Below are 25,943 nucleotides of genomic sequence, written 5' to 3'. Positions count from 1 at the left end.
GGCTTTGAATAAAGACTCTGATTAGGGTGTCAGGGTGGGCTCGCCTACTGCAGGGGAAGTGAGTTTGAAGATTTTTTTTGTTATTTTGGCATCAAATTCCTGGGAGTACAAATCGATTGTCATAAAGGCGCGTCTTTACAGGGGGAGAAGTTTCAAAGGGAAGTTTTTTGAAACTGCTCAAAGAAGCCAGGGATGCAGAAGGAAAGCTGTGGAAATTGAACAAGTGCGTTTATGGGTTGAAAGATGCATCAAGAGTATGGTATTTTTCTGTGAGGTCTGTCCTGTTGAAAACAGGTTGCATTCAGTTACAGGCAGACCCCATGATATTCTACTGGTATCATAGGGAGAAGCTAGCTGGAATCTTTATCATGCATGTTGATGATTTCCTGCGGGGAGGCTCTGTAGAATTTGAGCAATGGGTAATCGAGAAGATGAAGGAATTCAAGGTCGGAAGTCAGGCTTCAGGGGCCTTTAGATACAAAGGTTTAGACATTAAGCAGAGCATGTCAGGAGTAATACTGAATCAACAATCTTATCTAGAAAATGTTAATCATATCCCAATAAGTCGGTCTAGAACCTCAGGATCCAGCTTCCAAGGAAGAAGCAGAACAGTTGAGTAGTTTGATTAGCCAGTTGAACTGGTTGTGCACTCAAACTAGACCTGACTTTAGTTATGATGTGTTGAAGCTCGGTAACATGATGAAACATGCTACAGTTGAGGTTGAGAGCAAATAAAACACTAAAGAAATTAAATTCAAAGAGATGCATGCTCAAATTTCTAGCCTTGGGTGAACCAGAAGATATGAGGTTAGTGATTTTTAGCAATGCTTCACATGCCAATCCTTTAGATGGGTACTCTAGCACAGCAGGGTTTATCTTATTTTTGGTGGGAAAGAATGATAAATGTTGTCTGCTGGCTTGGGAGGCCAAGAAAATAAAGGTAGTAAAAAGCACCTTAGCTGCTGAAACACTGGCATTAGTAGAAGTGATAGATATGGGGGTTTACTTACAAAATATTTGTCACCATATTGGTTAAGGGGCAATGAGAGAAAAGTTTGCCCATAGAATGTTATGTTGATAACCTTTGTAATAATGTTCATTCAATGAAAAGTGTCACTGAGAAAAGGCCAAGAATAGACCTAGCCAGCATAAAAGAAATGTTAGAGGGAAGAGAGATCTCTAAGATACAATGGGTTGACACAAGTCACCAACTATCATACTAAAATTACTAAATGTATTGGAATAGGGGCATCTTATGTTATAATTATGAAATTGAAAAAAAACTTTGTTTTCTAATTGTTCATGTGTGTGTATATATATTTGGTAAAGGAAATGTGCAATCTATAGATGTGCAAAAACGTGACATTTCCTTTTTGTTTCAAAAATAATGTGAATTATTTTCAAAGCTTTAATTTTAAAAAAAAAGAGGGGAATCTGTCAATGTATAAGCAATCACACTGCATGGCAATCACCTTGTTAAAAACAATTGCTAGTTAAACAGGTGATGAACAAAGAAAAGTACAGCACAGGAACAGGCCCTTCGGCCCTCCAAGCCTGCGCCGATCATATTGCCTGTCAACTAAAACATTTTGCACTTCCGGGGTCCGTATCCCTCTATTCCCATCCTATTCATGTATTTGTCAAGTCGCCTCTTAAACACCACTATCGTACCTGCTTCCACCACCTCCTCTGGCAGCAAGTTCCAGACACTCACTACCCTCTGCATAAAAAACTTGCCCTGTACATCTCCTCTATAGTTTTCTCCTCTCACCTTAAATCTATGTCCCCTAGTAATTGACTCTTCCACCCTGGGAAAAAGCTTCTGACTATCTACTCTGTCCATGCCACTCATAATTTTGTAAACTTCTATCAAGTCGCCCCTCAATCTCCGTCGCTCTAGTGAGAACAATCCGAGTTTCTCCAACCTATCCTCATAGCTAATAACCTCCAGACCAGGCAGCATCCTGGTAAACCTCCACTGCACCCTCTCCAATGCCTCCAGATCCTTCTGGTAATGTGGCGACCAGAATTGCACGCAATATTCCAAGTGTGGCCTAACCAAGGTTCTATACAGCTGCAGCATGACTTCCCAGCTTTTATACTCAATACCCCTGCCAATGAAGGCAAGCATGCCATATGCCTTCCTGACTACCTAATCCACCTGCGTTGCCATTTTCAGTGACCTGTGGACCTGTACACCCAGATCCCTCTGCCTGTCGATGCACTTAAGGGTTCTGCCATTTACTGTATAATTCCTGCCTGTATTAGACCTTCCAAAATGCATTACCTCGCATTTGTCCGGATTAAACTCCATCTGCCATTTCTCCGCCCAAGTCTCCAACCGATCTATATCCCGTTGTATCCTTTGACAATCCTCTTCACTATTTGCAACTCCTCCAACCTTTGTTGTCTGCAAACTTACTAATTAGCCCAGTTACATTTTCCTCCATCATTTACGTATGCTACAAACAGCAAAGGTCCCAGCACTGATCCCTGTGGAACACCACTAGTCACAGCTCTCCATTCAGAAAAGCACCCATCCACTGCTAACCTCTGTCTTCCATGGCCAAGCCAATTCTGTAACCATCTTGCCAGCTCACCTCTGATCCCGTACAACTTTACCTTCTGTACCAGTCTGCCATGAGGGACCTTGTCAAAGGCCTTACTGAAATCCATGTAGATAACATCCACTGCCCTTCCATCGTCGATCATCTTTGTCACTTCCCCGAAAAACTCAATCAAGTTAGTGAGGCACGATCTCCCCTTCACAAAACCATGCTGCCTCTCACTAATACGCCCATTTGCTTCCAAATGGTAGTAAATCCTGTCACGAAGAATCTTCTCCAATAATTTCCCTACCACTGACGTAAGGCTCACCGGCCTGTAATTTCCTGGATTATCCCTGCTACCTTCTTAAACAATGGAACAACATTGGCCATTCGCCAGTCCTCTGGGACCTCACCCGTAGCCAGTGAGGATACAAAGATTTCTGTCAAGGCCCCAGCAATCTCCTCCCTTGCCTCCCTCAGTACTCTGGGGTAGATCCCATCTGGCCCTGGGGATCTATCCACCTTAATATTCTTCATGATGCCTAACACCTCTTTTTTGATCTCAACATGATCCAGGCTATCTACACACTCTTCCCTAGACAAATCGACTGCTAAGTCCTTCTCTTTGGTGAATACTGATGAGAAGTATTCATTTAGTATCTCTCCCATTTCTTCTGGCTCCACACACAGATTTCCACTTCTGTCCCTGAGTGGGCCTACCCTTTCCCTGGCTACCCTCTTGCTTTTTACATATGTATAAAAGGCCTTGGGATTTTCCTTAATCCTGGTTGCCAGTGACTTTTCATGACCCCTTTTAGCCATCCTAACTCCTTGCTTAAGTTTCTTCCTACTTTCTTTATATTCTCCACGGGCTTCATCTGTTCCCAGCCTTCTGGCCCTTATGAATGCTTCCCTTTTCTCTTTGACTAATCTCACAATATCCTTCGTTATCCAAGGTTCCTGAAACTTGCCATGCTCATCCTTCATCCTAGCAGGAACATGCCGGTCCTGAATTCTTATCAACTGACATTTGAAAGCCCCCCACATGTTAGTTGTTGATTTGCCCTCAAACATCCACCTCCAGTCTAGATTCTTCAGTTCCTGCCTAATATTGTTATAATTAGCCTTCCCACAATTAAGCACCTTAACCCGAGGACTCCTGTTATCCTTATCCACCAGTACCTTGAAACTTACTGAATTATGGTCACTTTTCCTGAAATGCTCCCCTACTGAAACTTCGACCACCTGGCCAGATTCATTCCCTAATACCAGGTCCAGTATTGCCCCTTCCCTAGTTGGACTATCTACATGTTGTCTCAGGAAGCCCTCCTGGATGCACCTTACAAATTCTGCACCATCCAAACCCCTAGCACTAAGTGATTCCCAGTCAATATAGGGAAAGTTAAAATCACCCACCACAACAGCCCTATTGCTTTTACATCTTTCCAAAATCTGCCTCCATAACTGTTCCTCAATCTCCTGCTGGCAATTGGGAGGCCTATAGTAAACCCCCAACATTGACTGCACCCTTCCTATTCTGGAGCTCTACCCATATTGCCTCGCTGCATGAGCCCACCGAGGTGTCCTCCTGTTGTACAGCTGTGATATTCCCCTTAACCAGCAGTGCAACTCCCCCACCTCTTCTACATCCCTCTCTATCCTGCCTGAAACATCTAAATCCTGGAACGTTTATCTGCCAATCCTGTCCATCCTTCAACCAAGTCTCTGTAATAGCAATAACATCATAGTCCCAAGTACGAATCCAAGCTCATCTGCCTTGCCTGTTATACTTCTCGCATTGAAACAAATGCATTTCAGACCCCCAGCCCCACTGTGTTCAGTAATTTCTCCCTGCCCGTCCTCATACACCTACTGGCCATATTCACTAGTTCCCAGTCATTTATTTCACCTGCTGACCTATTGCCCTGGTTCCCACCCCCCTGCCATACTAGTTTAAACCCTCCCGAGTGACACTAGCAAACCTTGCAGCCAGGATATTGATGCCCCTCCAGTTTAGATGCAACCTATCCTTCTTGTATAGGTCCCACCTGCCCCAGAAGAGATCCCACTGATCCACATATCGGAAACCCTCCCTCCTACACCATCTGTTCAGCCACGTGTTCAGCTGCACTATCTTCCTATTTCTAGCCTCACTGGCACGTGGCACAGAGAGTAATCCTGAGATTACAACCCTAGAGGTCCTGTTTTTTTAACTTTCTGCCTAACTCCCTGAACTCCCACTGCAGGACCTCGTCACTCTTCCTGCCTATGTCGTTAGTACCAATGTGTATCACGACCTCTGGCTGTTCTCCCTCCCCCTTCAGAATGTCCCATACCCGATCAGAGACATCCTGGACCCTGGCACCAAGGAGGCAACATACCATCCTGGTGTCTCTTTCACGACCACAGAAGCGCCTATCTGAGCCCCTGACTATAGAGTCCCCTATGACAATTGCTCTTCTGTGCTTTAACCCCCCCTGCTGAACAACAGAGACAGCCGTGGTGCCACTGCTCTGGCTACTGCTGTTGTTTTCCCCTGATAGGCCATCTCCCCCCCCCCCCCCCAACAGTATCCAAACGGTATACCTGTTAGACAGGGGGACAGCCACAGGGGATTTCTGCACTGACTGCCTGCCCCTTCTAGCGTTCACTCATTTATCTGTCTGTTCCTTGGGTGTGACCACGTCTCCAAAACTCCTGACAATGACGCTTTCCGCCACCTGAATGCTCCTAAGTGCATTCAACTGCTGCTCCAACCGATCCATGCGGTCTGTGAGGAGCTGCAATTGGGTACACTTCCTGCAGATGTAGTTGTCCAGGACACTTGAAGCATTACAGATTTCCCACATCCAACAGGTCAAACACTTCACCCCAGCCACTGCCACTTCTAGAACTATTTAATAAATTAATTTAAATCTAGTAACTGCTTATTGACTCCTTATTAACAATACGTTCCCTAGGGCTAGATTTCTACTATAAATGCTAAATTCTAAGAACAGTAATCCCCTGATTCTGGTCTAGATACCCTCTACTTATTAATTAAGTCATTAATTTATTTGCTTTAATTAGTTTAACAATATTTTAGTTTCAAATTCAGTGTAGATTCTCTACCATCCAATCAGGTCACAGATTTACTGTGACGCCATTTAAAAAATTTTTTTTAAGACCCGAGGTCCACGAATCCCTGAGGTCAGGTTTTTATACTCACCTCTCTGGAACTCTGCCCTCCGACTCTGCTCCCTGGAACTCCCCTCGCGCTCTTTAATCCCGCATCTCCGCCACTCCCCTCGCGCTCTTTAATCCTGCGTCTCCGCTCCCCTTGGCATTGATGGGCATTGATTATCCCATATAAACAGAATAAAAAGAGACAGCTGGCACACTTTGTGTGAAAGATATGAGGAAGTCAGTAGCACTGAGGAGCTGTATTGCAAATAAACCAGCTTGAACTAAAAGATCAGCCTGAATTAATTCTTCCACTACAACCACTTATTGTGAGTAATAGAGGATCTTTTACCATGAGGTCATCAATTAATGCTGCCTCGTTAAACACTGCCAGGTCTAAAACGGCCTGTTCTTTGGTTGGTTCTAGAATGCATTGTTGTAAGAAACTGTCCAAAATACAATTTGAACTCATCATCCAGGCTACTTTTGCCAATTTGATTTGTCTAATGCGATGATTAAAGTCACCCATGATTATTGCAGTACCTTTCTTGCAAGGCCCCATTATTTCCAGATGTATACTCTATCCAGCTGTGTAGCTACTGTTTGGAGGCCAAGAAACCACTTCCACCAATGACTCCTTTGCTTTGCTATTTCCCATCTCCACTTAAACTGCTTCTATATTTTGATCATTTGAACCACGATTATTTCTCACTCCTGCATTGATTGCATCCTTTATTAGCAGAGCTATCCCACCTCCTTTTCCTTTCTTCCTGTTCTTCCAAAATGTCAGATACCTTAAATATTCATGTCCCAGCCGTGGTCACTTTGCAAACATGTCTTTGTAATGGCTATCATGTCATACTCATTTATTACTATTTGTGCTATCAATTCATCCATCTTGTTACAAATGCTGCATGCATTCAGATAAAGAACCTTTAATTCTGTCTTTCTACCATTTTTCCCTATTCTGATCCTACTTGCTGGTGCACTCTTATACTCGTATGCTTGGTCCCTTCCTGTCACCCAGTGGTTATCATTACCCTTCTTGCTACCCTGCATTATTGCCTTGTCCTTTCTCTTTAACTTTCTAAATCTCCCCTCATATGAACCCTCCCTTCCACTATTTAGTTTAAAGCCCTTTCTACAGCCCAGGTCATATGATTCACCAGCACACTGGCCCCAGCTTGGTTCGGGTGAAGGCTGTCCCAAAAGGATTGTAATGACTGTAGTGGCAACAAAATGGAGTAGATTTTAATTTTCAGGTGGCCAACTGGTACAGCAGACAGGACATTTGTCTATACCAGGAGCAAAGATGCCAGAACCATTTCAAAACCTAGGCCTCGGTTGAATAGAACCAGCAATGCCTGAACCAAACAGGCTGGATTGAAACTTAAACTATGGCTGGAATTTTCCAACCCTGTTGGCGTCAGGCATCATGGGGGGGGCAATATGGCGAGGAGGCCAAAAATCGGTTTCACACCAGTGTGAAAGCACAGCAGGATCATCTGTTGGTGTCCACCATGGCTGAATGTCGATCCTGCTGGAGGCTGGTGTGAACCTGCTTTGCATCCTGGTAATGGGGTCAATGGGGTGAGGTCAAAATGGGGGAGGAGGGTGTAAGGAAAGGAGTTCTGGGGGGAACGAGGGAGTAAGAGCATGGAGTAAGGGGGGTGGGGGTGATGTCCAGGTGAATGTGCAAGGGAGGGGTCTGTGATGTCAACGACTGCCTCCTGGCGAGCGAAGTGAGAGTGGGTATGGTGGGAGGGAAAGGTGAGTATGAGAGGAGGCAGAGTGAACCAGAATGTTGGCAGGGTGAGGGTGAGATGGTAGTGGTAGAAGGGACAGTGAGGGTGGTTGGTGGAACTCTGACCTCCCACACCCCCTCCTTCTCACCCCCAGGGTCCGTGTCTGCCTCAATGTGGATGGGGGTGGAATTCTCAGGAAGGTAGGAAATGTGCATATTCCAGGACATCCTGGAAAGGAAAGGGTTCTGGCTGGTAGGTGATAGTGGGGAGGCGGAAGGTGATGCCAGGGGCGTCAACAGTGATGGGGGAAAGGACATGGGTGACTGGGGGAGGGGAAAGGATGCGGGAGCTTGCAGGAAAATTGACGATGACCATGGGCGGAATTTTTTGTGCCTGCTGGCATTGGGCGTGCTCAGCAGTCTGAGTGGACAACATGGCGAGAAGGCCAGAAATAGGTTTCACAACATCGTGAAACCAGTTTGCAATTGTCCCACTCAGCCCATCACTGGCAGGAAACGCAGGCCGCCATCGGACATTGGGAACCTCATTGTAATACGTCTGCATATCATTATAAGGCCAGACCGCCAGAATCACGCTCCCCACCCACCCCACAAAGCTGGACTGTCCATCAACATCAGTGTGATTGCATGCCAACGTGTTTCACTACAGCATATATAAGGCATCCACTCGGTGGGCTGCACTTTGAGGGGAACTCGGGGGTGAGTGCACAGTAACACTGCACAGTGCTTGTGAGGGTCACCTGTTGGACTTCAAGGTTGAGGTACATTTGGGGTGGGGGGGTGGGTGCAGGGCCAAGGGCTGCCCTGCAGCTGAAGATAGTGCACAAGCAAGTGCGAGAGGAGGTAAGTGGCCATGCATTAACGCCCCTCCTCTTCTCTGCCCTCCCCCCTCCTCGAAGAGTAGATCAGGAGCATGGGGCCTGGTCAACTAGTTGTATGTCTCGGTGGTGTACAGAGAGCAGGGATGATGGAGAAGAGAGCGACAGAGGCCCCTGGCTGCGCAGAAGGGGAACAGAACCTTCAGGAAGAAGGGACAGCTGGGGCTCCCACACACGACACTGAAAAGCCCCAGTGAGCCGTTATTGGTCAGTGCCTAGCTAGACCCAGTGTCTATAGATGCTGCCCTTCATTCCTGCAGATGACTGAGAACCAGTGTTGCTGAAGATGTGCACATGTCTAGGGAACTGGTTGGTCACATTTGCCAGCTGTTACAGGATTTGGTGCCACAGGGGCATGGAGGGTGTATCCACTGCCAGTGGCCATGAAAGTGACCGCGGCGCTCAATTTTTATACCAATGGCTTGTTTCAAGGCTCCAGATGTGACCTCTGAGATATCGCAAGCCTCCACCCACAAAGGTATTCATGAGGTCACGGACGCCATCTTCACGAGGGCACACAACTCTGCATTTTGCCCGGGGCCAAAAGGATCAGGATGCAACAGCGATTGGATTTGCCCAGATCTCTGGTTTCCCACATATGCAGGGTGCGATTGACTGAAGTCACCTGGTGCTCAGATTTCCATTGTAAGAAGGGGTCAACTTTGTCAACCGCAAGGGCTTCCACTGGCTGACTGAGTAGCTGGTGTGCAACCACCAAAAATCCATCCTGCCGGTTTGCACACTGTTTCCAGGGGGTGTCCACGACACCTATACTCTTAATCAATCTCCGATCCCTGACGTCTTCCAGGGTCCACAGAGGCTGCAGAGTTGGATCCTCGGGGACAAGGGCTACCTGCAGAGGACGTGGCTGATGACACCCGTGTGGTGGCCTCAGTGAAGGCATAACAAGGCTCATGCTGCAACTTGCACCTTGGTGGAGTAAACCATCGAGATGCTGAAAATGAGATTCTGGAGCCTAGACTGGTCTGGTGGAGCCCCGCACTATAGCCCACTCATCATTGTTGCCTGCTGCGCCCTTCACAATCTGGCATTGCAATGGGAGAGGAGCTGGCTGAGGAGGAGATGCAGGAACTAGCAGTCTCCTCCGATGAGGATGTCAACAGAGATGAGGGTGAGGAGGTCCTCGAAGTCGGTGATGAGGCCCTCGCATTGGCCAGATGAGGCAGGTGCACTCAGGAGGCTAGGTTTGTGGAGAATGATGACGACATGCAGTGAAGAGTCACCATAGATCCTCACATTGCATCTGTGAACACTTGACTCTAGTCTGACTTATGGCAGCGCACATTCCCTCTGTGATAAGGCATCATTGAGAGGCAGTGGAGGCCCTAAAAGTCATTCAATCGCAGGGGGATGATGGCGACATGCAGTGAGGACACTCTGTAAATCTTCACACAGCCTCTGAGAATGTTTGACTCCTGTCTGGCTGAGGATAGCTCACTTGCGTTCTGTGATCAGGGTCATATCATGGAGACGAAGCCACGAAACTTTAAAAGCACCTGACCCTTTGTCCGCCTTCAGCACCTGACTCCTTCAGGAGCCCAACGTCACTGGCCACGGATGCTGAAGAGATGGGGGCCAGCCCCACCTTAAAGGTGCTGAGAGCACACAGAGAATGACGGAACTCTGACACCTGCCCACAACATCCTGGCAGCAATGACAAGCACCGTCAAGGTATAGGCATCAGTAATGAGTCCAGGGAGTGTGAGGCTAGACCATCACTTTGGTCTGAAGGCTGCACAGGGAAGAGGCCCTGGACTGAGACACCTGCCTTTATCTTGTGCAGAAAGGTTTCACATCTGAATGACATGAATACTGCTCATCAGAATAAGGAGCCACAGGCAGGGAGATATTCTTAGGAGTTTATTGATGATAGCGAACAGTATGTACAATTGATTATCACCCATGCCCAGGATGTGCAATTTTTAAGTTTCTTTTAAACTTTGTCTTGTTTTTGCAGTTTCCCTTGTAAGGGGCTGCCCTTTTTTAATTTGTCTCCTGATTTGTTAACTTAGTTTATTTGGTTGGGCTCAAAACAGTTACATCTTCTTAGCCTTCCTAACCCTGCTGCTAATATTTGGTGCTCCCTGGACATCCACAATGGAGGTGGAGGCAGCCTCATGCCTGCTACGCCCTGTTGGCGATGACCTTGGTGAGCATACTCTGGAGGGCTGAGATCTAGAGGGCCTGGCCTGCTTTTGGTGTCCTGGCACCCTCCACAGCCTGCGACACCGGAGCTACTGAGGTCAGAGGGGATTCGGATAGACCAGACACTCCCAGGGTCACCTGGATGGATGGCCCCGGGGTGTGCACCTGCTGATCCTCCTCCCTATGGGTGCCCAGGGGCCCCAGGCTGACTCCGTGAGCGGAAGGGGTAGCTGGAGTTAGATCGGGCTGCCCCACACCCCTCTTGTGTACACACTGTTGGAGGCCAACTATGGCATCAGTGATGAAGTTCAGCCCACGCAGCAGTGCAGGAGCGACATCCTGGACCAAGGTCTCCATGACAGCTTCCATCCTACCAATGTTGACCTCAGTGTGTTGGCATGCCGGCCCTATCACCTCCTCCTGAAAGTTGACAAACTCCTCCATCATTCTTTGTAATCTGATCAGTGCAATGGACATCCCTTCTTGATGTTCCCGAGCTTGTCTTTGCAGCTCCAGCAACTGTGACATGACCGAGTCCGGAGGCTCGTCATCTGACTCGGACTCAGCAAATTTCTGGCCTCCAGCAGTTCTCCGAATGCTGGAAACCTGGGAAGTCCCTGCCGCCACCTGCTATGGATCAGAGTGCGATGTGCTCACCAGATTGTGATCCTGAGGCTACTCTAAAACTAGGTCCCACTGACGTGTGTGGCTCTGCGCTGGTGGAGGATGTGGGTGAGTGCTGTGACAGGACTTCAAGGTGGGTGCCTTCAGATTCTTCTTCAGGGCTTGATTAGAGGCCCTGGGTTGTGGACTCCATCGGCTATTTCCCAGGTATGCCTGCGAAAGCAAGGAGATAATTAGTGCACAACACCAGCCTGTGAAACAGGACACATCACTCAGTGGGTTGTTTGGATGTTGCACTACTGGATACTACTGTGCAACCACTTGTGATCAGAATTTCTTAACTTTTCTTGGCCTACCAGTTCTTCTAGTTGCTGCCCTGACATCCGCAGCAGGGGTGGAGGCAGCCTGTGCAATGGTTGGCCTTGTCTCTGACTTTGGCGTGCATCCTTTGGAGAGTTGAGGCCTTGAGGGCCTTGGCTTGCTTTGGCTGTCTTCCTGTGGACCAGCTACTCCCTATGCGGTGACAGAGGACGAGGTTGAGGGGGTCACAGGCAAAACGGGAGGACAGCCTCTGAGATTCCTCAGTGGATGAACCACGGGTGTTCAGCTGCTATTGCTCCTCCCTTCGGATGCTCGAGGGTCCTGGCCTGACTCCTTGAGGATCAGGAGCACCTGGAGGGACGTTGAGGTGGCCCGTTTCCCCCTTGCATTGCTACTGCAGGAACTCAGCCATGGCTCCCACAATAGCGTGCAGGTCTGTGCACATCTCTGCATTACCCTGGACCAGGGTCTCCATGGTGTCTGCCATCAGTCTCATGGAGACCTCCACACGTGCACATGTAGACACCACTTCATCAGAGAGCAGGTGGACGCATTCCTCCGACTCATGTGCCACTCTGAGGGATTCCAACAGCTCTGCATGATGTTCCCCCACTATCTGCTGACTCTCCAGGATAAGTTGGAAGGGTGAATCCAGAAGCTCATCTTCTGACTTGGACCTCACAGATGCCTCTTCCCCAGCAGCCCTCCGAGTGCCGGGGAGTTTGACTGAACCTGTTTCCTGCTGCAGCCATGTGTCCATGCGGTGATACCAGATTGTGAACTTGAGCCTGCTCTAGATCATCTGCCCATGAGCCTCTAGTAATAGTCCCTCACACGATTAAAGTATTTCTCAGTAAAACTCATGCTGTTCGTATGGAGGATTTGGCTTTGAGGCACAGTGAGCTGTTTTAACCCACATATTCTAGTTGATGGGTTGGGTTCAGAAAGCTATCACACAGAACTTCACAAACATTACTGCTAATCAGAAATCTGCTCCCATAGAAGCCAATGAATACGGTGCCAGGGTGTCCATTAGAAAGAGCAGAGGGCTTCAGAATGCACAAATGAGAGTGCAATTTCTCAGGACAATGTCGTATCCATCACACCCAGCCTCACTTGCCTAGAATCAATGACAGACAATGTGCCAGAAATTGGACAGGATCAGCCAGCCATTACTGATCCATCTCATGGCTTAGCACCAGAAAATTCAGGGTGACTTCAATTCAAAGACCAGCAGCTAACAGAAGGACCATTACAATATACACATTAAACATCACAAAGTGAAACATTAGGGTAAAACATGTATGCTGAGCATATATTGAATAATAAATTGGCTTAGCTTTCTTAACATTTGTTTAAGAGAGTCTATATCTAGTAGTTCATAGTGGGACATTAGCGGGTTAAATGATGGCCACCTGTGGTAATAAAGATAGGGCAGAAGACTGGTGATGGCACCATTCAAGTTTCAGCCATTGGACTTATCTCACTTTTATAAGGGTCTTGTTACGGGCATGAGAGAGGGCAAAACCGAGCTCATTTATTCTCTGTCTGTCTGTAAGCAGAGGTGTTTTTTTTGTTTAAAATAGACTGTGGTGCTTATTGCAAAATAACCTTGCTTTATGTCATCAATTTTTAAAGTCACTCACAGCAAACTCTCTTAGGATTAAATTGGGAGTTTAGTTTATTTGCAAATTCAAATCCCGGGGTTGAGCACAACTTTCCACACACACACACACGTATAAAGGTAAGGGGGATAGAAAAGACGGGAGTTTACAACTATAAATAAATTAACAGTAAAAAGACCGATAGAAATAGATATCAGTTCACATGATTTCCAGAGTCCAGAAAGTCCAAAGCCAGAGGGGGTTCCTTCACTTCAGGCAGGTTCCTAGCTGCAGGCAAAAGTGCGGAAATCCTTTAAGACGGTGTGCCACAGTGAAATGAGGTTAATATTCATAGACTTGGTCTGCTTGGCAGGAGGTGGCCAGTGGCTTCCGGATCAACAGGCTTTGTTGCAGACTGCTTGGTCAGCTTGGAGTCCTGCTGTCAGATGTTGAGAAGTTGGAGATAAATCAACAAACTGGCCTGCTTCTGAATTCCCCTTCCTCCACAATGATTTCATAAAGAGATTTTTATCTGGTGTCTGGACCTGGCTTTTGTTTTATGGTTCATAATGTCCCAGTCATTAGCCTCCGAAAGAGTCATTACCCACATTAATGACCCTGTTCCAGGTAGCTATTATCTTGGTGGACCCTTAGATTGCGTTAAGGGATAAGCTTATCAAATGCAAATGATGTCTATTTCCTTTCAATAGTTTCTTTTTGAAATGGACCCCAATAATCCCAGGTATTGAGATTCCGTGAGCATCATGTCAGGGAATGCCTCCAGTGCAATCCATATAATGCCTTAGTGGTCACTTTACAATTCCAGACATCAGGTGACTTATGACAGCCATCATTTGGTTCAGCAAAGTTCATTTTTAAATAAGCAATTGAAGAATAAAGCTTTATTTACATGTCTTACCAACATGTCAATCTGATATACTGTTCTTGAAGGTTGCAAAGGGGTTTCCATGAAGCTCAATATTTTCCACTCAGCTCTTGTCTTCAGTCCTCCTCAATTACCACAGATGTCCATTATTTGATCCACTAATAGCTTATTCTGCACAACCAGGAATAACCTCTGTGGACCAGATGGAATAAAGTTAAATCAATTTTGAATGAGGATCAAATTAAATCAATCTCTGCCCAATTACTACAGACCCTTTCTTGCACCAGCCAGAATCTGTTCTCTTGCATACTTACTACACATGGCAATATGGAATAGAAAAGATTTAAGTTCAGGTTAATGCTATCCATAAAACACTCTGTTCAAGATAAAGATAGAATCAAGCATAAAGAGAATGATAATGCTACATACATTTTTTTTTGTCACTTTCATATGCAATTGTTAAAATGCTTTTCAATCAGCTTCCTATCCTCCGCCCTCTTTAAGCTGAAGTTTAAACCAAAACTTTGCCATCCATCTTCTATCCCACACTAAGTTCTGCTCACCCACCACTGCTGCCCTCACTGATCTACATTAGCTCCCTTTCCTCCAATAGCTCAATATTATGATTCTCATCCTTAAATTGCTTCTCAATCACTCCCTTCCCTCATTCTTTAATCTCCTCCAGCCCTACATCCCACCCTGAATTCTTGTGCAGCTCCCTCCATTTGGCTGACAATTTGCAAGCCATGCCTCTGTCTCCTAAGCCCCATGTTCTAGAATGTCCTTCCTAAACCTCTCCACTTCAGCTTCCCCTCCTTAGAAGGAATGCATTGCAAATTTGCTGGAAACTCTTTCGAGTTATCAACAGTCACAGATTGCAACTCTTTTTGAGTACAATCACAGTTCTTGGTTTCCGGGAGTGGGACATGAACCCACAACCCTCTGATTCAAAGGCGAGGGTGCTATGAACTGAGCCACAGCTGACACCTCCAAATTTGCTGGAATGTTACCAAGGCTTCAAGGGGGTTGGATTAAAAGAGGAGATTACACAAACTAGGCTTAATTCCCTGAAATATAGAAGGATAAGTGGTGAATTGATTTAGCATTTTAGGATTTGAAAGTAATGAATAGTGTTAATAGGGAGAAACTTTTTTGCTGGTCGGAGAGTCTAGGACAAGGAGACATAAACTTAAAATCAGAGCCAATCCATTCAGATATTAGGAAACATATCTACATGCAAAGGATGATAGAAGCACGAAGCCCTCTCACACAGAAAGCAGTAGATGCTAACTCAATTGATAATTTTAAACCTGAGATTGGTTGAGTTTTGGTAGCCATGGTGGAATTAGATTACATAGCAACTATGATATCATTGAATGGAAAAGGCTCAAAGAGCTGAATGGCCTACATCTGTTCCTATGCTCTAATGCTCTTATGTTCCTTTAATACTCTCGTTAAATAAACACCTTGTTGAACAAGCCTTTGGTCACCTCTACTAATATCTCCTTCTTCGGCTCAGCTTCCATTTTTTTAAATTCACCTTAGTGAGGTGCCTAGGGCCATTTTCTACTTTAAAAATGATTTATAAATGCAAGTTGGTCCTTTTCCTCTGCTATATTGTGTGATGAGCTTCTTTTCTATTACAGATATTGATAGTTCTCGTCGAAGGTGAGTATGCAGATATATTTACTTAGGTGCTTATAAAATGAAGTGCCTTTGTACATGTGTTTTACTATATGGACAATAAAGCGATTTATTTGGACACCGTTAGAATAGAAATGATTTCCTCTTTTTTACTCATTAACTCACTCTGAATCATATCCCTGGGTTTTTTTGACAGAAATACCTACAGGGTAAATGGACAACCTACTTCAAAAAGTGAGAATAGCAACAGAGACAAGTAAGTCCAGAACAAAGTATTACATAAATAGTCGCATATAAAATGTTGGCTACATACTGATTGCAGTTTCTTTATATTCAGATGTCCAAGGTTTAAATTGACGTTTGATTTTGTTGCATTTAAAGATTAACAGAGAAAAAAGAAGATAGCATTAGGGTCGGATTTTTTGAGCTGGTAATTATGACTTTTCTTATTGCCAATACATCTGTATTGTAAATTCTATGCAATACTTTTAAGCGTTCAGAATATTTTTCTAAAAAAGAATATTTAAACTGAAGTGGATTTCTTTGTAATCGTTTCTTCCCTGGGTTATAACCCATGGATTTCAATTTCATACTTGAATCTTTCTGGGTGAAAGCTGGCCAGTGTATCAAAGCATTTAGATATCACAGGCCTGAAATGTCATTTTTTAGTGCAAAAATTGGTGTAATTCTGGCATAAGTGACCAGAATTTAGGACATAAATTAGATGCCTTAGATTTACACACACAGGCCCAGTTGGAAGGGCTCCCCTCCTTAGCCAAAATGGCACTGGAGACCCGATTCTGGAAGTCCTGCCTCTGAAGCCAGCACCCACTATTTTCACGGGGGACGAGAAATGGGGCAGGTTGTAATTTGTACATCTGTGGTTTGTAGAGTCAGCTGAACATTGTAAAAGTGCAGCTGCTTTCAAACATGTGCAATTTTCATAACTGGGATCTCCAAAACATGTGGGCTTTAGACATTTGAGGAAAAGGTCTAAAGCTGCCAGAGTTAATTGGAGAGGCAGGGTACCCTTTTGGAGAGGTCCAGGTAGCCTTTTGAGAGAGATAAGGTGCTCTTTGGGAGAGGTCAGGTGCCCCTATGGGCGAGGTAAGGTGCCTTTGGGAGAGGTCAGGTGCCCTTTGGAATTGTTGAGTAGGCTTGAATGTGAGTAAAAGTGGATAAGCTCAGTGGAACTATCAAGCTGTTGACCATTCAAATCCCCAAGCCCCTTGAATTTTGGGGGAAAAACAGCCGGCTGTGGCTGCTTGCAATTTCACTCTGTTGACATAAGCCTGAGGGTTATCATTATAAGATCATAGCTGCGTGCCTGATTCCACAACCTATCATTATCACAGTGGGGAGCCTGTAAGTTCACAGTTTGACTGACAGCTCCATATGATTACAAAGATTTGATGTGGGGCTATGAATAAGGACATAAGAGCTAGGAGCAGGAGTAGGCAATTCAGCCCTTTGAGCCTGCCCCCCCCCCCCCATTCAATACAATCGTGGCTGATCTCATTTCGGCCTCAACTCCAATTCCCTGCCCTCTCCCTATAACCTTTCAACTCGTTACTAATTAAAAATCTGTCTATCTCCTCCTTAACTTTATTCAGTGTCCCAGCATCCACTGCACTCTGAGGTAGTGAATGCCACAGATTCACGACCCTTTGAGAAAAGTAATTCCTCCTCATCTCTGATTTAAATCTACCACCCCTTAGCCTAAAACTATGGCCTCTTGTTCTAGAATGCCCCACAAGGGGAAACATCTGTTCCACGTCTACTTTGTCTATCCCCTTTAGCATCTTGTATACCTCAATTCGATCTCCTCTCATCCTTCTAAACTCTAGCGAGTATAGGCCTAAACTGCTCAATCGCTCCTCATAAAACAAGCCCTGCATCTCTGGAATCAATCTAGTGAACCTCCTCTGAACCACCTCCAATGCAACTACATCCTTCCTTAAGTAAGGGGACCAAAACTGTGCACAGTACTCCAGGTGTGGTCTCACCAATGCCTTGTACAGTTGCAACAACGCTTTCCTATTTTTATATTCTATTCCTTTAGCAATAAATGCCAAAATTCCATTTGTTTGTAACAAATTTGTTTGTTACAAATGTTCGTTGTCATAGGGGATTAAGGAATTTAAATGTATTGAATGGGTTTTTATGATTGAGAGTGTATAAAACAGTGAAGCCTGCAACAGACACTTAGAATTTTATTTTATTTCATCTCACCATGGCTCCTGAGGTCTGCCCATGTGGATACTGTGTGAGTTGCCGTGGAGGGTGTAAGGGAAAAGGGTAGGAATTGGGGATCATGGATTGGCATGAGTCAGCACTACGTTGGCATAGGGGTTTTAAAAGTGCATGGGGTTGGTAGAGGGGCATTGATAGAGATTGGCATGGAGGGTATGAGGGGGCATGGGAATTGGGTACAGGGGAATGAGGTGGCATGAATGGAGCATGAGGAGTGTGAGGGATGAGGGCTAGAGGTTTAGAGGGCTGTTTTTTGTTTCCTGTTTTCCCATTTTCATTGTAACTGGGACAAAGTCCCAGAGCGCCGAGACAGGCCTTTCCAACAGCCCACCTCAACAAGCAGCAGTGCCTGTGGTGGCATCTGCACTGTTTCCTGAGGTGGTTGGCCTTACTCCCATCCCCATCTAGCCCCGGAACAAAAATCCAAAGATTCGTGGCACTTTCTCATGTTGGTTTTGCGCAGTTGGGACTTTTCCCAACTCTGTGCTCCTGACTTGGGAACAAAAATTCATCCCTAAATTAAGATAGAATTGGTTATTGGCAATAGATTCACTCGCCACCACCTCTCACCCGCCACCTTCACCACCCCAACCCTATCTCCCTCCTACTGGTGTGAATGTGTGTGATAATGTGGGTCAAAGGCCAAGATACTCTGTATTTACACCAGAATTATGCCTGATGTAAGCAAAACATGAAAAAAAGGGGTATACATTACCTAAAGGAGTTGACAAACCAGCAAGTGGTTTTGTTCACAGGCTTTGAATGTCTCCTTGAATGATGCTAAGAAAGGATTCTGCAAACTGCCATTCAGGAGTTTCACGGAATTATTTTCTTTCTCATTCTTCTGTTATGGAGTTCTTTTCTTGGGGTTAACAATGGACATTCCTTTGATGTTCTTATGATGAAAGCAGAGTCGGAACAGGAAGAAGAGAATATGAGATGCTTAGAGTGATTCTAAATCAAAAGGGAAGACTTATTAGGAAGAACCCTTTCTCCAGGGTCTACAGACCATGCGGTCCATCAATTATTTCTCAGAAATGTCTACTTATGGAAGTAACAGTTCAATAAACAAGGAGACATCAGCGGAACTGACCTCCAAACATCTTTTCATACATAAATGTATTTCATAATATGTATCACAAAGTAGCTTTTTTTTTTTCTAACCATCATGCTGACCTTAGTGTCTGTTCTTAAACATCACTGAAGTTTAGACAAGCACCACACACTTGGGTTTGTTTTAGTAATGAGAAAACAATGACTGAATCACTTTTTTTGGGTGTGGAAGAGGCTGACATGATGGTTGAGAAAGGGCTGGCTGCTGTTAAGTGCAGCCAAATCATTGCCATGGAGTCTTGCTGAGTCACTTGAGGTTTTTTTCCCTCACAGAACAAGCTGTGAAATAGAGCATAGTTCAACAATGACTTATCACCAGTCACTTGCCTGTTTGCAAAGTATAATGCAAATAATTCATCCAGAGTTAGGTCAGTCTTACACTCCATGATACATTAATGATACATCATACTCCATGATACACTAATGACTGGCTTCGACACACTTGGAGGCAGATCCAGAGTGAAAGGTTGAAAAGTCTCTTGGCAGTGCAAAGCGAGTGGTTATTGACAGAACTCAGTCTCCATTAGGACCATAGGAATCCGTGAGCAATCCTTAAATCACCACTAATCCCTTCCCTGCAGCTGTCTCTAAACTAGGGAAAGTAGAAACATACAGGGAAGAAATGATTACCATTAGAAGAGGACAGGCTACTTCTAAGTGAGACCATCTGTATCTGCCATTCATTAAGGTAAACAATAGTTGAATCACAACAGGGCCATCTCAGGATCATCCTCAAGGCTCAATACCTACTCCTGTACATTCTTTCATTGGTGGTTTAGAAGCCTTTACAATTCTGAGTTGTGCAACATGCTAAACAGGGTTGGTCTCTTGAGAGCCTGGCAAAAGTGCATTAATTGTCGATTCATGCTGCTATATTGAATAACAAAGCATTTGTATATGCTTAGCACTGAATAGCTACATACTAATGCAACATGACATATACATTAACTCTAATGGGGCTTTAACCCCTGACTAAACATTTTGATTGCTTGACAACAGTGAGGAACCTCCCTCATTGCCAGTGTATAGCAGAAAATCATGCATTCCTCAGGCAGGCACCAAAAAATCTTTGATTTTGTTCCCTGTTTTTAACTAATGAAGATTTTTTAAAAGTCTTTTGGGGCAGAATCTTTGGGTCGGCGAGCGGGGGCGGGGCCCGTTCACCAACGCGTAAAATGACACGAGGTAACATCGAGCATGCGCCCTGACATCACCGCACATCATTCAGATCTTGTTTTCGGCGGGCGCGCACCGGAATCAGCTGCGCGATGCCGAACTGTCAAAGGCCTATTAAAGCCATTTAAATATCAAATAAACAAATAAGCTGAGCTGCCCATCCAACCTTAAGGTTGGCGGGCAGGCAAAGAATTCAGGTGGCCTTCGCATTTATCATGAAACCTCATCCATGGGCGGGATGAGGTTTCATGAAAGTTTTTAAAGTTTAATAAAACATTTTAATAAAATTCATTGACATGTCCCAGCTCATGTGACACTGTCACATGAGGGGACAAGTCTTAAAATTTTTTTTTCTTTATTAAAATTTTCAAAAATCAAACTAATCTCCCTGAGGCAGCTCTCAGGGAAATGTTTATGTTCTTTTGCGTGCATGCGACTGCCCATACCGACCCACGCCCGCTCCCGTCCAACCCCCCACACCCCTCCCCCCCCCTCCTCCCCCCCCCACAATGGGGAGAAAATTCTCCCCTTGAATTATAAAAGTGATTGCAAAATTTTGTAGTGGCCTCAAAGTAGTTCATATATTATCATGTGTGAAGAGTCCATTCACATTACAACTCAAGCATCATTAACAAATTTGTTTAAGCAAAATGACTGACAATAGGCTCTCTTGAAGATCTTCCAAATTAATTAAAATTTGTGCAAATTCCTGAATTTGTATGCCTGATCAAGCTGATGTTCTGCACTGGCTGCTCCAATCTGAAGCATGGTCAGTAGTGAACAAATTCTGCTTTCTCCCTAACCGTGTACCAATTCTCATTTACCAACATAAATCATAAACGTTATAGATGTGTGTGTACATACTCGCTGATTCTTTGATTTTACCACTTCCCGTGCCTGCTGCCCTAAGCAATCCTGGGGGTTAGCCACATTTCTTATTAGTGTATCTCTCCTCCATTTAAATATTTAAGATAGATCCCCCAGCATCTAATTAATAGACCTAACATCTATGATGACCACATGAGGAGGGTTAAAAATTGACTCCTCCAATTGACCATTCCAGGTCTGTCTGTAATCGGGTTTTGTGTGAATTTAGTGAGATATGCTTTGCTGTTACTGCAGGAGTCCCACTATGCACACTTTCAGATTACAGAGAATTAATGAGACAGGCTTTCTGAGTTTAACTCAAAGAACGAGTTAAATTTATTGACTCTGCTTCCTGAATTTAAAAAAAGCTAGGTAAATCGCAACCCTCATTCATACATCACACAAATTCCCTGGGAACCACACATACACTAGTAAAGATGGTAGAATGTGAGGATAGATTTAATTTTTTTTTACAGTTTGTGAAGAAAATAAGCAGTCAAAGAAATATACTGTTAACTCTCCTTTGGCTGGTCTCAATGCAGTGATTCCACATTCCGGCCATTTTGTCCAGTTATCTTCTTGGGTATAGCTGTACAGAGCGGATTTTCACATGTTCTCCCCAAAAGATCTTGGTTTGCAGAAGATTTTCCCTTCTCGGGATGGTTACTTTGCAATATCCATGCACAATACTTCCGAGGTAGAGAGAGAGACACACAACTCTTGTAGCCTTTCAGTATATCCTTGCACTCTCTGCTCTGACTTGGTAAACAGTTTTTTAAAAAGCCTTGCTGGCTGTATATTCCAGAGGAATTTAATTATCATCCCTGCTGTAGTCACGGTGTTGTAGAACAGATAATTACATTTCTGATGCCTTATCTCAGAAGAGTAATAGTGTAAATATCAACAGGAGATGGGGTCTTTCATGTTCCCGGTGGTGGTTGGGGGGGGAGGTGGTGTTAAGAATCTGTTCCTTTTCATCCCACTTGGGGTAGAATGCAAGGTATATATTCAGCTGGCTGGCAGTCATTCCATTGTCTTAATGGGATTACAGTTTATTAAAATCCGGCCAGAAAAAAGGCATTAGAAATGTATATTATTTTTCTTTAAAAACACACATCCTTGTAACACAACCTTAATTCTTAATGCTTCATTCTTTGGAAATTTTCCTTTCTTGAGATCTGCACTGGTCTCCTGATTGTAGCTCACAGCTGATTATAACAATAAAGATATATATTGTTGCACCTCCATTGCCGCTATGTTACCTCTTCATTGTTGCCAATTTTTACCTCTAACATCATCTGACTCTGTCCCAACTCAGCTCACCTGTTGCTAGAATCCCCAACCCATCCGCCTTTGTTACCTCTAAACTTGAATAGTCCAACACACACCTCATTGACCTCTCATCGCCCACCCTGTAACCCTACAAACCTCCCAAGGTATCTGTACTCCTCTTATTCTGATCACTTGCACGGACCCAGTTTTAATTGCTCCAGCATTGATGACTACACCTTCAGCTGCCAAGGCCCTCAACTCTGGCATTTCCTCCCTAAACATCTCCAACTCTCTACCTCTCTTTCTTCCTTTAAGATACTCCTTAAATCCTACCATTTTGACCAAACACCTACTCTAATATCTCTTTATGTAGCTCAGTGTCAAATTCTGTTTGGTGCTCCTGTGAACCACTTGGAACATTTTACTCCCTCAACAGCACTAAATAAATACAAGTTGTTGTTTTGTTATCAGAATCCTAGAATTCTCTCCTTAACACCGCTATGGGGAAACCATCACCATTAGTACTCTGGCAATTGAGGAGCTGGCCCACCTTCATTTCAGAATAGCTTTGAATGGGCAATAAATGTGGCCTGTCAGCATAGGCCACATCCCAAGAATATTTTTTTAAAATTCATTGTTCAGTGTAATTGTCTGGACTGCTGTGGGGGATTTAAATCCCACATTTTAGTTTATGAACTACAAACAGAAAATTAATTGCTGTGCTGCTTTCCTTGTAACCACTCAAAAGTTGCAAACATTCCTTAGTTAATCCTACAGCAATACAAAAGCAAAACACTGCAGATTTTGGAAATCTGCAATAAAAACAGAAATTCTGGAAATATTCAGCAAATCTGACAGCATCTGTGAAGAGAGAAATGGAGTTAAAGGGCTATATTTTCAAAGGGCCGTGGAGTCGGGACCCAGTGCAGTCGGGATTTGAAAATCACCTCAATATCCCAATGCCCCGGGACAGTTTGAAATTTTGGGTGGGGTGGCGTGGGAGGGATAGAGAATGGGATATCTGCTCACCACCTTAAGGAACTTGTTAAGGGGCCAGGGCATTTGGGAAAGCAATTTTGAAGTCTCATTTTGGCAATTTTGAACAGTCTGGTACATGTTAGTGCACATTTGTTGAGTTCGCCACAGGCTGAAAGAAAATTTTTTTCTATTTGAGAGGTCAACTAATGCCAGGGTGAGCACTGTACCTCAATGTGGATTCATTGGCCAATTTTCACCACCTTTATCCTCCCGACTCTATAACAAGCTGCTTGCTCTCCTCAGGAAGACAGCAGCCGCCCCCAACATGGTTGTCACCTGACTTTGCCGCTGGCGCCAGGTAGGCAGCTCCTGCCTCCTGGAGGCATGCGGTGCCTCCATTTGGTCTCCAAACTCACCACCTGCCCGAATAGGGCATTAGCATTTGAACATAGCATCATGAGAGTGACGCAATTCAGTTGTGGGATTGTGCTCCCAATCCTGCTCTGAAAATCTAGCCCAACCTTTCAGCTTGATGGTCTTTCACCAGGCCTAGAAAAGGTAGAAATGTAATAGATTTTTACAAGATAGAAGAGACAAATGAAAATCCCATCGGAGGGAAGAGCAGAACTTCTCCAAGATAGAAATTCCTGGAGAAGTGGCAGCGAATTAAACATTAGCACAAAAGCAAAATATTGCAGTTTCTGGAAATTTGCAATAAAAACATAAAATGCTGGAAATGCTCAGCAGGTCCGGCAGCATCTGTGGAGAGAAATAGCGTTACACCTCAGGTCAATGACCTGAAAATTAGAGATGTAACCTGGTTAGGATCATTTGTCCACTATGTTTTGCACTCCTCAGGTGTTTCTAAACTCCATTAATATTATGACCAAATTCATTTACAGATTGTTAGGCATACCTGGGACTGGCCTTTACCAATTTGTTGTGTCACTGCATTAGCATTGGTGAATCTTTTGCACACTGAGGTGTCAGCTGTGGCTCAGTTCATAGCACCCTTGCCTTTGAATCAGAGGGTTGTGGGTTCATGTCCCACTCCTGGAAAAACCAAGAACTGTGATTGTACTCGAAAGAAGTTGCAATCTATGACTGTTGGTAACTCGAAAGAGTTTCCTGAGAATAGAATATGAAAAGCAGCTGTTTCTCTTACATATATGCTAAATGTTCTTTCTTCCAGTTCAGGTTTGCTTCCTGCCAAGAAATCACCCTGATGGTATTTGGAGGCCTCTGTGCTCTGCTTCATGGAGCAGCCCAGCCTACTATGTTATTGGTGTTTGGTTTGTTGACAGATACATTCATTGCATATGACATTGAATTACAAGAATTAAGTAACCCGGAAAAAATATGCATGAATAATACCATTACTTGGGTGAATGGGTCAGAATACCAAAACCAAAACAATGAGACAGTGCCATGTGGGTAAGTTGATGCCTGTATTACTTACTTTCTTTCCATATTGTAGGCTACTCATTGACATTCCTTCTGCTTCAGGCAGGTGGACTGGGTGATGTAATCTCAGTTTGCTATTTAGCATTCTGTCAGTGTCGGTTCATTATTAGCCAGTGACATGATCCAGGAGGAAACTGTGAATAAATGTTGTCCTTTAAGTTCCATGCTTGTCATCCTTCATGCCCCCTCTCATTCCTACATATTCAGTAAGCAATATTTTCTGGCTAGTGGGATGAGCCTACAGGTGCAGAATTTATGAGAAGAGGCTGCAAATGACCTTCCTGTTCTTTTGCAGAAAATTGAGGAGACTGGGCCCATAGTTTGTAGAGTTTAAAAGAATGAGAGGTGATCTAATGAAACATACAAAATTATTGATGATTTCATAAATGTTGCAGGGTAGATGCTGGAAGAATGATTTCCCTGGCTGGTGGGGATTGAGGGGTGCAAGGAGATGCCTAGAACCAGGGGACACAGTCTCAGAATAAGAGGTTGACCATTTAGGACTGGGATGTGGAGGAATTTCTTCACTCAGAGGGTGGTGAATCTTTGGAATTCTCTACCCTACAGGGCTGTGGAGGTTCAGTCATTGAGTATGTTCAAGACAGGAATTGATAGATTTATAGACATTAAAGATATCAAGAGATATGGGGATAATGTGGGAAAATGGCTCTGAGATAGAAGATCAGCCATGATTTAGTTGAATGGTGGACCTGCCTCGGGGGTGAATAGCCTATGCCTGCTCGGATTTCCTATGTTCCTATGTCCAAGAGTTTAAAATGTATTTAAATTAAGAGCATTGCAACTTCTCACCTGTTAAGGATAGGAATTCTACTGTGAGTCCTACACAGCCTTCCACAGCAGGCAATGGATAAAAATCCATGTACAATAATTCACTTGAGGCAGTAGATCTTTGGGAATTTTGAAAAAAAATTCAATTTATTTTGTTTTTACTGAAAATACTTTTATTATCCATTCTTTGTTATTCATTTTTTGAATTTTAGAAGAGTAGGAATATATTCTTTTGAATCAATCAGCTGAATATTTTCAAACTTAGTTGAAAACACTGTAATTTGAAGCTGATGATTTCATAAATGTGACAATGAAAATGCCATGCAGCAACATGACATCTGAATAGAATCTAAAGAATCATATAAACTCCAAGTTAAATTAAATTTAACGATGAAGGTTGACCTTAATGTGCCCAAAATATAGCATTTTATA

General features: G+C 44.2%; 1 protein-coding gene across 1 annotated transcript in view; it reads left to right on the top strand.

The window, feature by feature from the left end:
* The window catches only part of LOC144686726 (bile salt export pump-like), a 139,441-nt gene that overhangs the window by 19,750 nt on the left and 93,748 nt on the right, over positions 1 to 25,943 (top strand). Inside the window, exons 3-6 of the mRNA XM_078552328.1 lie at positions 15,602 to 15,623; positions 15,796 to 15,855; positions 15,981 to 16,029; positions 24,451 to 24,692. Of these exons, the coding sequence (XP_078408454.1) occupies positions 15,602 to 15,623; positions 15,796 to 15,855; positions 15,981 to 16,029; positions 24,451 to 24,692 (373 nt within the window). The remainder of the gene's footprint in view (positions 1 to 15,601; positions 15,624 to 15,795; positions 15,856 to 15,980; positions 16,030 to 24,450; positions 24,693 to 25,943) is intronic.

This window comes from Cetorhinus maximus, chromosome 11 (genome assembly GCF_964194155.1).
Source record: "Cetorhinus maximus chromosome 11, sCetMax3.hap1.1, whole genome shotgun sequence".
NCBI classification, from domain to species: Eukaryota; Metazoa; Chordata; class Chondrichthyes; order Lamniformes; family Cetorhinidae; genus Cetorhinus; species Cetorhinus maximus.
The sequence above is the reverse complement of the archived record's forward strand: the minus strand, read 5'-3'. Positions and strand labels throughout refer to the sequence as shown.